We start from the raw sequence: 14,373 nt of genomic DNA on the forward strand, positions 1-14,373 counted from the left end.
TTTATTTTTAACTTCATAGTATTGATGTATATATTAGTTTTATCAAATCTGCAAATGAAATTTTCAGCCTGATAGCTCTTGCTGTGATATCACTGGAATACAACTGGACTCAGCCTGAAATTACAGCAGATGGATATTTTGCAATTGTAAAAGGAAGGTTTGTTAAATTGTTCTGTATATTACATTGAAAATATTTAATCTGCATTTGCAAATTCATTTTAACACATTATTATTAGTGAATTATTTAAATTTAGATGTTAAGAAGACTATTGCTGTCTGGTCTTTAGAACTCGTGATTGTTTAAATATTAGTACTAAATATTTAAGTCCTGACAGAGCTATCTTGAATTAATTAAAAGTTTTCTGTGGAGGTAAGGGTTAAATATATATATATAACTTTTTGTAGAATTCTGATAAATTTCATGTTTTGAAAACTAATGTCATGTACCCAGTTGTTTAAAAGTATGTTTAAAGTACATGTAAATAAACTAATTGCTTATAAAAAATTTTTAAAAAAGCAAATGTTTTGGAACAAAAATTTATGGCTTATTGTTTGAAATGAGAAATATCATCTACTACTTTTAAATTTATTCTTTTTTCAAAATGTTGCAAGTAAACAAGCTGTGGATTGAAAGATATGTTTGTGCATTTTCCGAAGAGAAATATTCTCATTCCATAATTCAAAACCATTGTGAAACGTATGGTATTAAAATTTCTAAGGGCAAAATAAGCAGCATTATTAATAGGAAAGAGAAAAACTGTCAGTCATTACCTCTACATGGAAAGAAGGCTCCAAATGAGTACTCAAGAAAGGTATATACTGCTTCTAATATTTCTAAAGTTAAATCGTTGGTAGCGAGAGAAAGTCCACTAATTCATAAAATGAATTCTGTAAATACATCTGTAACAGTAATAAATAAAATATTGAACCAGGGTTTATAGTTTAAAAAAGCTAAAGACGATAATTTTCACCAGTTTTTGCCAAGGCACATCTCTCAATGCTGAACATTTATAGAACCCTGTAAGTAAACTATTTAGCAGGTTATAAATGGAAATACATTGTGACTCTTGATGAAGCACAGGTTTACCTAAATAGCAAATAAACAAAATAACAACAAACTAAGGTTTATTTATTATTGAAAATGAAAAGAAAAAATGTACAAACCTCTTTCCATGAATAGGGCAAAAAAAGTTTCAGTCAGGGGTTTATGATTATTGCAGAATTTTCTCACAGTGGAAAACTAAAAATAAGAAGAGTCAGAAAAAATGCTAAAATCAACTCATTATGTTATCAAGAGAAAGTGTTACGTCCAATATTTACAGAAAAAATTTTATTTCTTTATCCTAGTGACTATGAAAATGTGAAACTTCATCAAGAATTAGTCGTACTTTGAACAGTAGCTTTGCATTCCTTGAAAAATTAAAGATTGTTACTGGTACTGCATATATACCTTTTCAATGTATTCCTGCGAAGTCCCCTGGCATTACACCTATGACTATTTTGCCTTTGGTCTCTCGAAAAGAGATCTGTCTAAGTGTAAACCCCCTCGATTGATAGGCTTTGGAAGAGGAATGGCCCTTGAAAATTTTATGAAAAACCCTTCTATCATGAAATTTCACATTACAGACTTAAAATCCAGAAAAATGGCTATCAGACTGAGCATTTAAAAAAGTACTCTTTACATTTTAAAATTTAATTAAACAGCCCGTAAATCATTCTAGAAATGTGTAATTGTTGCTTTGATCTGATATTGGAAAGGTCTTTATAGAGTAGAAGAATAGCAGAGTCTTTCAAAAATTTCTTTAACTTCTCTGTCACTGCCAGGAATTTATCATCTGTGTAGCATGGCAATTGCCACTGCATCAAACATAAAGTCTTTCATTCATCTTTCATGTGGCATGACAAATAGCCAGTTTATATACTTTTACCATTCATTATTTCATGATATCTTTTATCTTTCAAATAGTAATTACAATTACTGAATAAAATGAGCAGTTTAAAGCCATAAACGTGCTTCTTAATAATTTTTATATTTTCATTTTTAATGACATATCTACTTACATGATTTATTTTATATGCAATTGATAATTTTATGAGCATTTGCTACTTTATTATAATTGTTAAAACATGTTTTGCTTACCATATATCACATACCTCAATACAGCTCATTTCTATTTGATAATTCCCACATCAAGATCTCATACACTCTTTAATGAATGAATTTATATGTATTAAAAGGGCATAAACCTAATTTCATTGACTATTTCATTTATATAAAATGCAAGTAAATATTGTGATCAAGTATTAGTCATGGCTTTGTCATTTATTTTAAATGCCTAGTACAGGGTTCCTACGGTCCTTAAGAGTCTTTAAAAGACCTTAGGTTTTTTGGAATCGATTTTTGGTCCTTTAAAATTTCTTAATTTCGGCCAGAATTGAAAGAAGGTCCTCAAGTTTTAATCATGTGAAATTTCTGTCTGTTTTTACAACTGCCATTTTGAGTGTGAATGCATTTTTGAGGAATATTTTTGGCGATTCACTGTTAAATATGGTTATCTTTTGAATTGGCGAATAGGTTCATGGGTTCTAATTTCTTCGTATTCCTAATATAAATGGTGGGATCCTTATTTCTGACCAAGAAGTGAAGAATGTTTTGCTTCTGATACTAGAATCGTTATTTTTAACATGTTTATCTTCCCTTTATTTTTTTTTTTACTTTTCACTATACATAAGCATGGAAAATAGCAAAAATGCTAATCTTATCATATGGATAGGCATTATAGAACGGAATTTTTTATTAATAAAGAAATTGAAAATTGACAATTTAAAAGATTCATCTAATTTAAAAGATTCATCTTAATGCATCATACACAGGGTTGACGTTAGGTATTTTCCCACCTGATGCAATCTCTGTGAATCCTAACTGCTGCCCTATTGCCTTTCTAAATTCTTCTTGCAGTGCCTGCTCTAAATTCTAATTTCTTCATTCTCAAGATAGTCACTAGTGCAGGATAATGGGGAGAAATATTGGCATTCATTAGAAGCAAGTTATTACCAACTGCACTTTAAACAATTTGACATAAGGGCCAAGAACCTAATATCTGTTTATTTCAACATTTGTAAATGGAATGTTAAAAGTATGTAGGTCAATGCAGTCATTCAGAATGATGCCCTTCCGTACCCGCATCATCTTTGTATTGATGCCTTTCATGGATATCAGGCTTATGTTTTGCTCCCTCCAGATTGTAAAACACCTGGAATCACGTTCCAAACAAAAACAAGGCCCATCAGTAAAGAGAATTCGACTCCGGTCCGTAGTACTCTAAGCATGATAATCTCTGGACAACTGCAGCTGGGCACACTTCACAGCCTAAGTTAGTGAGATACAAATCATAGGTTTCCTTTCAAACAACCTTCTTTTATGCTTTGAAACTCATGGTATATCTGTACTGTTTAGTTCTTGCAGCTTTAGCAAACTCCCTTGCAATCTGAGCAGATTTCAGTCTGAGCTTATGTATTTGTTTTAGCAAGCATTGTCAAATAATGGTTCTGAGTGTCTGTTATGGAATGTTTTAGACCTTGACCTGGTTGTATGCATACATCATCAGTGTCTTTGAACCATTTCCCAATTCTTGATATAACCCTTTTGGCTCACAGGCTTTACAGACCTGTGTCATTGTCTGTCCTACTTCCATTTTCCTAGTTGCACACCATTTCGCACAATCCATCAGATGCTTTCTGAAAGACATGTTTCACCTTCCACATACAAAAGTTTTATCTATCTACTCATGTGAGTCTTGAAATCAGAATCTGAAGCATTGCCTGCACTCCTTCCCACAGATGCTGAAAGAACAGGCTCAAAAATTTGCATATTTCTGTCTGACGAAGATGAATCCCTAACATAAAGCACCTTTTTATAGTTGTTTCTTTAATTTTCCCATTAGTATATTCCCATTGTTTCATAAAAATATGTTATTTTGGAAATCAGTTCAAGTAATGGTTGAAATTAAGGAGACATTGTATAAAATCCCAGAAATATTTTAAACATTTTTATGAATATTTTCCGTTAAAAGCATTAATATGTAAATAAAGGAATGAATATGCAGTTATCTGTTGACTGTCTCAGTTATTATATAGAACTGTATCTATCTCTAAAGTCTGTATTTTACCGACTCTGGGCAGAAGATAATGCAGAGTATAACAGATCAACTAAAGGATTCATGAAAATAATTTACCATCTCACATATAAAAAAAATTATTTTCTTTAAAATAAAAGTGTTTGTCAAGAAAATGTTTTTTTTTGGGGGGGGATAAAACTTTTGAACTGGCTAATCAACTTAGAGCATTTGCTCACTTTACAAATCAATATATATATATATTATATATAATTTATTTACTAAAGAAATATTGATTATATTATCTCCTAAGATTAATTTTAGTAGAATTATCTAAAAAGAGTGAATCCATAGTTAGTAAGTTTAATTCCGAAAATTGTTTAAAGTGACTTTAATGTAAATTGTTTAAAGTGACTTTAATGTAAATTGTTAAAAATGTTTAAAGGGGACTTGAATTAAATCATAAATAACAAAATTTCAGTTGTAAAAAGAAATTAAATTAAAAGCAAATAATCATTGCCATTGATCGGAAATTAGTTGACTTTTCAAGGGGAACAAACCAACTCCCGTTCAATGAGCGATAATTAAGAAATAAATATGAAGGTGTTTCGTCCTTTACTCAAGTAATAAGGCGATGCCAAACTGGCAATTTAAGTTAGGCCAAATATTTCCGTGAATTGAAGGGATCAAGAACTAATGCAGAGCACTAAAGAATTCATTCTGATTAAGCATTTTCGCTAATTCAATTTTGAGTGAAAAGCAATCTCTGCAGTAAAATTGATAAATTACTTGAGTAATTGTCCCCCGACACCCTCGTGTTTATGCATTTTAATTCAAAACTGTTTGTAAAAAATTAAACATTGGAAATTGGCATTATGAAATAGAACTCAAAGTAATTGAAACAAACATTAGAAAATTACGAAATATAAGAAATGTAATGCAATCTTTGGAAAAACAAATCAAAAATTGAAATTTAAAATATATATAATAAGGAAAGGGAATGTACATGAAGATATAAAAAGCATTAATTAACTTACATTCTTTCTAGTGGGAAGTGGGCAAAGTGTTCTCTTCGCATCTTACTCAGAAGGATTGTGTTTCCGAAATTCCTTATCGGCAGCGGGTGCTTTGAATTATTTCAGTCAGCAAAATTTGTGTGAAGTAATTTATGGGAGAGGGAGTGACTAGGAATGCCCGAGGAATGCCGATATTATATATGTTACGGTGAAACACCGAAATCTGGAGAATGTCGACTTTCACCGGTGAATGTCAACATTCACATAGTCTCTTGGTGTATGTCCAAAATATTTTCCAAATACTCTTATTTCTGACTTACATCGGTCAATGTCGACATTCACCATGTACTAATGGTGAATGTTGAACATATAACAATATTATATTTTCTTCTCTGTAATTCAGTCTCGAATAAACGCACTTGAGACTTGAAATAAGAACTTAAGAACATGAGAACCTAAAACACACAATACATTCAAAATGAGAAAGGAAAATAATAAAAGTTAAAAACTTACTTAATTATACAGTACGTTCTAAGTGAGAAAATAAAATAACAGTAATAAAAAACTTACTAAATTATGTGATTCAAATCTTATTTATTGCAACAACTTAAACTATTATGGCACTTTATGACCTCTCTTTTCGACTTTCACCAGAGCATATCTGTGATTGTCGACATACACTGGTGAAGGTCCGAATATACAAGAATGTAGTGAAATATTCGGTCTTTCACCGACGTATTTGGTGAATGTTGATATTCTCCGGTGAAAGTCGGCGTTCTCCAATTTCGGTCTTTCACGGTAACATATGTTTATAGATAGATTATATTATATTTATACATATATTGTATAATGTATACAATGTATATGTTACCGGCAAAGTTTGAAATCCGTCATTCTACAGAATGCCTAGGCATTGTATATAATGTGTAAAACTAGCCGGCAATGTATGAAATGATTCATATTTCACGCATTTCCTAGGCATTCTATAGAATGCCAAATTAAAAGCTGGAAAAGTACATACTGAATACATTTCCGATTCGTTTCGAAAAACCAAAACTACGTACCAGAAGTTAATAAATGACGTAAAAAGGCCAAAACCACTACTAAGACCACGGTACTACTGACTGCTTTATCGCTAGGATGTGATATTTGTGGAAACAAAAGTACATTTATTTACCTTGCTAAAGAAAGCATCAGTATCACGTCACGGACAGTACAATATCACGTCATGGACGCTGAGTTATTTTCTGTGTTTCATGAAAACTCATTTCAGTACTGGACACGGACGTGACACAATGTTGAAACAATGTTCAACAAATTACAAAAACTTTACATGTAAATGATATTGAACTGTAGAGCTGGCTTTGTGAGCCCTGCCAGAAAAACAGAAAGGTATTAAAAAGGCCATTTATGTGAAACTTATGATTGTTTCTGAATGTAATTTCCGTCGTCAGGTAGATCTTACCGATTCCCAGTCTCAGCCAGATAGCAAACTTATTATGTTGTATCAAGGATCATCTCACCTCTTTCTTTTTTTTTTTTTTTTTTCCGTATTTCGAATAACAGTTTAACAGTTTTTTAATGGCACTCTTTCATGAATTTTTCAAAATAACATTTGTATTTCTGAGGAAGGAACGTCTTTTAAATAATAACCTTATCATAACCTTTCTTTTCATACTTTGCCTAAGGAGCATTTGCCATTTTATAGAATACCTAGGTGTTATATACAATGCCTAGGGAAAGTATGCAATAATTCTCATATTTCACACTTTGCCTAAAATCGTCTGGCATTGTATACAATGCCTAAGCATTCTATAGAATGCCGGTGTTTCATACTTTGCCGGTAACACACACACACATATATATATATATATGAAATGAAAATATTTGAAAATTTCTTATTCTTTTCATATAGTGTGTCATGCACCTATTTTATGTTCGTTTCCGCTGTGTTTATTTATAATAGGCATCCTCTTCAAGAACTGTGTGTTGAATCATTTGTTCCAAATGATACGTTTAGTGGAAAGCATGAAAGTAAAATCAAAATTCTAACTGGGCCTAACTCTAGCGGCAAAAGCATCTATTTAAAGCAAGTAAGTTTAACTGTCCTTGTTCACTTACCAGTTTATTGAAGTGCACTATCTAATTATGGTAACGTACATTGGGACTTAACTATAAAGAAAAATACTTTAATACTGCATATAAAATATCTTAATTATTACGTTTCATTTTAAGTTTTTCTTATGTAATGCATCTTTTTTATTAAACATGTGTTTTAGAGAGTACCTAGTACCTAGTAGTAAAAGACTGTACCTAGTGTTGTATTACTGTATAAAGGAAATTACAACGTTTATAGGACATAATCTTCTAAAAGTTAAACAGCAAAATCCCCATATTTGTGGGTAATAGTTTTGAAGATTTACCGATGATAGTAGTGAACACTATATTAAACATAATATTCATATGACATCCATAAATGAGATCTAATTTAATTAAAAAATTATGTAGGCTAAGATATTACCACATTAAGTAAAACAATAATGTGTACTATATGCTGTGCCACATGCTGAACTACTAAATTAAATTATGCAAAATAACGAAACACTGCAATACACTTTCTCTTGGTGCATATGAGAGAATCTTCAAAATCAACAATGAAAAAGTACAATACCTGTACTACATAACATAATGTAGTATTTCAAGGAATGCAGAACTGAAAAGTTTCTGTTTTTGCAATAGTGTGAGTACAAAAACAAAAGAAAAAAAAAGTGAGTGAAATATTATTTGGATGATGACTCCAATAATCTGAGAATACATGAAAATTTTTCACAAGGATCGTTTTTGCCTTCCATTTGTCAGTATTGGTTTGAAAGATATATGCAAGTGCTTATGTTCACAGTTGCTGCTGTTTCATAATGTACAGGTTTATTTTCACTTACTATAACTTTCCCTCTTAGAGTAAATGAAAATAAACGGGCTCTCAATAGAAATAACAGAAGAACTCTTCCTAGCAGACAGGAAGAAATTTGTTAAGATACTCAATAATTGCCTAAACAAAGGATATTTCCCAGATACATGGAAATCCGGCAATTTAGTTTTGTTCCGAAAGGAAGGTAAAGACCCGACCAACACAAATGCCTATCGCCCGATTTGCCTTCTGTCGGCATGGGGCAAGGTTCTGCACAAGCTAATAGCGAAAAGAATCACCCACCACCTAGTGTCAAATAAAAAGCTGCATGGGCAGCAGTTCAGCTTTTTACCCGATAGAAGCACAATAGACGCCTTAAATGAATTAGTAAAACAAATCCATGAGAACAAGAGAAGGAACTTACACACATGTATAATAGCACTAGACGTCACATCGGCCTTTAATAATCTATGGTGGCCGGAAGTCCTGGAAAGATTCAAAGACATGGACTGCCCAACGAACATTTACGAAATAATAAAAAGTTATTTAAACAATAGAAGAATTACATATAAACGTGATGGAGTAAATATCACACATAAATATGAGAAAGTAGCCCCACAAGGGTCAAACCTGAGGCCTATTTTATGGAACGACGTAGCAGATTCTGCCCTCAAAATAAAATTCGATGATGACGTCAAACTGCAAGCATATGCAGATGATTTTATCTTAATAATAGCGGGAGGAAATAGAACAAGAATAGAGGAAAAAGCCCATAAGGCCCTTTCCCAGATTCAACAATGGAGTGAAGATTACAAATTAAAGTTCAGCGTCGAAAAGCAACAAACTTCATCGATCTCCCCCCAGGATAAAATGGAATGATACCACAATGCGCACCCCTGAGATACTTGGGATTTACCCTCAATCAAAAACTCACATGGATCCCTCATCTAGGGGAATAAAGGAAAAACATTAAGTCTCATTAACAATCTCAATAAGATGATAAAGCATAGATGGAATCTAAGAGGGAAACTTTTAAAGACATTGTACATACAAGCAATTGGAAGAATGATTCTCTACGGATGTCCCATTTGGTTCACGGGCACAGAAAGACAAAAGATAAAGCTAAATCAAATACAAAGGTTAGCTCTATTATGCATTACAAAGGCCTTCTCCATGGCCCCAACATCAGGACTACAAGTCTTGACCAGTCTCTTACCACTAGACTTAAAAGCTCACATGGAGTCAAGTCTGTACAGAATACAGCACTACAAAGAGAATATAAACATAGGAGATCTTGTAATTTGGGGTAATGAGATAGAAGAAAAACTACCTACAGCCTCAGAGCACCCAGCGAAAAAATTCCGCTTAAAATGGAATAAAGAGCCCCCAGAGTGGCCCTCTGGGGGCAGGCAAGTGTCTGGGACAGAAGGCAAGTGTCTGGGATTAGAAGCATTCACAGATGGTTCGAAGAAAGAGAATAAAGTAGGGGCGGCGTTTGTGATCTTCAACAACTTTCTTCACAAGAAACACATAGCAGCAGATTTAGACTAAACAACGATGCCACGGTTTTTTAGGCAGACGTCCTGGCCCTAAAAGAGGCATGCAAGTGGCTAAGCTATAACGTAAGCCCAGAAGTCCCAATTCAGGTCTATACAGACAGTCAAAACTCCCTGCAGAGTTTAAACAAGATTACGAACACCAACAGCAGTATCAAGGCGTTAAAAGAAATCTTCCTCACCCTACAAAGACTCCCACACAGTAGGATTTCATTGGGTTAAAGCACATGAGGGAACATTAGGTAATGAAAAAGCAGACACGGAGACAAAAAGAGCAACAGAAATAGACGTGGAAGTCACCCTCTCAGACATGGCAGTGAAGACCAGGCTCAAACAAAAATGCAAAAACAATGGCAGGAAAGATGGGAACAAGAGCAGACAGGCAGATGGACGTATAACATATTCCCGACAGTCTCCCCCAAAAGGCTAAGGATGGATTACTACTAAGTGCAAGCACTTACAAATCATGGGAAATTTCTGAGCTATTATCTCAGATTCTTCAGAAGACAGATTATATGCGCCTGCGGCACAAGCGCCTCTTTAGCCAATGCTTCTCATTACATCATCAGATGCCCCCTCATCCAAAAGCTCAGAAAAGAAGTCTTCTCGTGCTCCTTCTCCTTGTTGGAGTTGCCACATCTCGCTAAATTTCCAGCGGGCCTCAGAGGCATCCAACGCATAATAAGACATGTAGCAGACAACCAAGCTTTATTTGTGAAGGAGCCGTTGTCGTCATAAGACAATGCTCCACATTCCTTCAACTCATGTAAGATGGCCACTGATTAGTCATGTATATATTGTAAATAGCCATCACATCTCATCTTTGTTTTTTAATTGTATTTTGTTCATTTTAATAAATAAAAGTTAGTTAAAATTAAGAGGATCTTGATTGCGATCCTCAAAAAACTATTTGTTGGGGAGATCAGATAACTCCCGACAAATCTTCTGGTCACTGGATCGTACTATGGTGTGCGATGCTTTGGAGACTTCGTCGAAAGGCCCTCCAAAAAGATACAATGTTCAGCCTAAGGGCATCTACATATGCGGAACCCAAAGATCAGTACCAAAAAGAGCCATTTCAAATTAGCACAAACAAAAGTTGCAGCTCCCTCCCGCCTAATGTGGAGGGATCAAACCAAGTGTCACCGTGGATTCAAAACCACTTACGAGCCAACAGCGACCAGTCTTCTCAGACCTAATCCTCCCACCTAATACCGAGGATAGACCTCCCCAGATGAGGGAGAGTCAAAAACAGGTTTCCCACAGTTGCGAAAAATCGCAGGAGTGGTGAGTAAAATTCGATTTGATTCACTTACTATACTTTGATTATTCGTAACTGCTTAAAACAATGATTAGAACTGCAGATATAAGAACATAACTATACATATAGTTATTACACTCATAATCACATACATGCACACGAGCAAATTATAGTTCTGTAATCTGGCTCATTATGATGTAATTATTCACTTGTAACATTTATCTTTGGAAAGTGGTTCTTCCTGCGTGAAATTTAAACAAATGGAGCCTTAATCTATGAATATTTTTCAAAATTTAGTGTGTCTTATTTATCTTTAGCACCAATGTTTTTGTATCAGTTTCTGAATGCCTTATTTTTCATAATGATTTGCTTTGCTTTTTGTTTTCATAGCTTCCATATCACGAGAATGATTTTTAAGTTATTAATTTTTTTTACATTCAATTTTTTTCAATTCCCAAGAGTATTTTCTACATGCACAAAATTGAGTGTTATGCATCATTTCAAATAAAATGAGCAAATAATCTGTAATTTAAATTGCATGAATAACATTAGTCCTAAGTAATCTCTTCAAATGATATTTGGTATAAATTTTTAATTGATGCATACTTTTTAAAATTAAGCTAATAGAGTGGAGCACCAATTATATGTTCTCGTTAAACGAGAAACATATAAATGGTGCTCTATGGTAAAACACATATAAACGACATTTATAAGTGTTTTACATTTATGCATCGTATCATCTTGGTTCTGATTCAGTCATATTTTTTAATAGTAAAATATTTCTTTTGTATATCATGTAACTTCAGTTATTCTTCCCTTTTGCTTGACTTACAGCATTGGTTTTACATTTCACAGTCCCCCATTAATTATTTTCCTCAGAAATGGGGACAGGACTAAGAAACAAAGGCATGAGACATTGCAGTCTGGTACAGGAATCGAAAATTAGTACATAAATAGAGGGAATGCTTGGAAGGAAAAATAGATACGGTTTACCTTCTGAACAGGACACTGTTTAAACTAAGTGGAGCAGAATTAACTGATACAAAATGTTACAAAAGCGAAAACATTCAACTTAAAAGTGGAAATTCAAAGCTGGAAATTTTCCTGAGGTTAAAGCCATTTTTGCTAAAATTTTTCATTCAGTGTTGTGCATCTTCCTGTGAATGGTCAATCAAGAAGTCAAAGAAATAGCACTTCGACTGAATGTTAAAGAAACTTCTATTTCAACTGGATGACTTCAGAAATTTAAACTGCTGCATAGAATATTATGTCATGTAATAAATGAAGAATCAATAAGCATTCTTGCTGAGTCTGTTGAAGACTGATTCAAGAATTTATCTGCCAAAATAGATGAATAAGAAATAAAAGACATTTTTAATGTTAATGAAACTACTAATGTTAATGAAAGCTTTCAAAGGTGACCAGTGTTATGCAACTAAGCAAAGTAAAGAAATTTTGATCGTATATGAGTGAAAAATATAAATTATAAAATCACAAATCATTTTGTCTAAAGCATATCATACTGCATCTTAAACTGATATGATCAGGAATAATTTCTTTTTCAAAATAGAACTGTTTTCTCCAGTTAAAAAAAATTGTATGAACAGTATAAGAATGCTGTACATCTTCATTTTTTGTTCAGTTAATTATTAATATATAATTTTAAATACACAATTGGCATCAGTAATTCTTGTTAATAATGCAAATTAACGCCACTTTATTTTATCTTTTCTACTACAATACAAAGTCTGAAATCCAGACTGGTTGGGACTTCAGCGATTCCAGATTTTGGAATTTCTTTTGTATATTAGATCATCACTATAAATTTGATAAAATGATACAGAAATTAGAAAATTAAAAATTTGAAAATTGGTTTATTAAATACTGAAGCATTTATTAACATAAGAGAATCAAAATTTACAAAGAAAAGCTCAATATTTATTTGTTTGCTTTGTTAGAAAAGCTCAGTATTTATTGGTTTGTTTGTTTCTTTCAATGCAAGTTATTTAAGTTGCTTTACTTTTGTGCTAATACGTTTTCTTTAATTTTATAGAGAGACATAATTTCTCATTGTTACAAAGGTCCACTGTTCAAGTTCTGTAACTGCCATGTTGAAAATTCACACTAAATTTTCAATCAAAATTTTTCCGTTCTCAAAATATCTGTTAATTCTCCATCATTTTTAATGATAGTTTTGGATTTAGAACCATACTGTAGATATCACTATCTGTTAGTTACTGATGATTGGGACATTGCCATCATAATGAAAAACTTCTTTTATATCATCCTCATTTATTACTGCTTCTGAACATTTCTTCCCAAATTTCATTAGTTCGAAAATTTCGCCTTTTGTTTTAGTATTTGAAAAACGTCAATTTCGCAACTATCATCATAACGTTTATGTAGTGTATGCTATACATTATTGGTGATGTATCATGAAATTGGTCTCTAGAGACATGTTGTTCACTAAGAAATATAATCTTTTGATCCATGATTATCATTTCCAGAATTTATATTTTGCATATGGAAAAATATTTCTCTTAAATTTCTCCTCGTAAATGCTTCAAACACTTTACTGTGCAGTTAGCTAAAGTCTGTAATCATCGCTACGCCTAATGTCAACATGATAGGTTACAACACTCTCCGGTGTTAATAATGTTTTTGTAAAAAAAAAATGTTTAGGTGTTGCTGGATGAATCATTTTTTTCTCATTGCCAACATACAGCATCTTCTGCAAAGCAACGCTTATAAACACATTCAGCTGGTATGGGTCAGAGCATATGCAGGTTTGTTAGGAAAATAAACAGCCAACAAACTTCCCAAAGAGGGAAGTAACAACATAAACGCAGAGAAAATTAATATTCCGACACCTCCCTCTTACTTGAAAAAGGAGCTGCTTCAAAAGGATCCCTGAAATGGTAACAGGAATCTGAATTAAGTGATACAGGGGAGACATACATACGATTTCTTTCCAAAAATTAATCTCCAGAGACACATGTCCATCACACAAATCACCAACTTTGTCTGGTGTCACAGACTATTTCCTGTTTATTTTCTTCACTTTGGAATTTCTGAAACTGCAACCTATGTCTGCGGAGCAGAAGGCTTCCCAGACCACTACATCTATCAATGCACTGTCACCAACGCCACTCATCTACGTCAGTACTTCAGTAATGGGGACAATCACAGACACTTTATTACACAAAAACGTGTGACTGTGCATAAGATATGTCAGATTATCATCACTATTGCAGCCCTAGGACAGGGCATCTGCCGGGTCAGATAAGACCTTCTCTTGCTAAGCTACCCTTTTTTCATTGAACTACTTATTTAATATTGCACTAATTTTTCATTATTTATTTATTTAATATTGTACTACTTTTACATTGTACTATTTATTTATTTTATTATGTATTTACTACTTACGTACTTTTATATCGCACTACTTATTCATTGTATTACTTTTATGCTTTATGTTCTCTGTTTCATATTCTGAAATTGCAATTTTCTGGACCTC

General features: G+C 33.0%; 1 protein-coding gene across 16 annotated transcripts in view; it reads left to right on the top strand.

The window, feature by feature from the left end:
• Positions 1-14,373, top strand: part of LOC118194955 (mutS protein homolog 5-like) — a 317,359-nt gene that overhangs the window by 164,878 nt on the left and 138,108 nt on the right. For all 16 annotated transcript variants that reach the window (XR_015043107.1, XR_015043108.1, XR_015043110.1 and 13 more), the window contains 2 exons: positions 68-157; positions 7,098-7,224. Coding sequence is in view for 12 of the 16 variants with exons in the window: in XM_085824216.1 (XP_085680342.1) it covers positions 68-157; positions 7,098-7,224 (217 nt within the window). In the remaining 4 variants the exon portion in view is untranslated. The remainder of the gene's footprint in view (positions 1-67; positions 158-7,097; positions 7,225-14,373) is intronic.

The sequence above is a fragment of the Stegodyphus dumicola genome, chromosome 1, assembly GCF_044657685.1.
Source record: "Stegodyphus dumicola isolate Sdum_Otavi_A_Nest chromosome 1, ASM4465768v1".
In the NCBI taxonomy this organism is placed as follows: Eukaryota; Metazoa; Arthropoda; class Arachnida; order Araneae; family Eresidae; genus Stegodyphus; species Stegodyphus dumicola.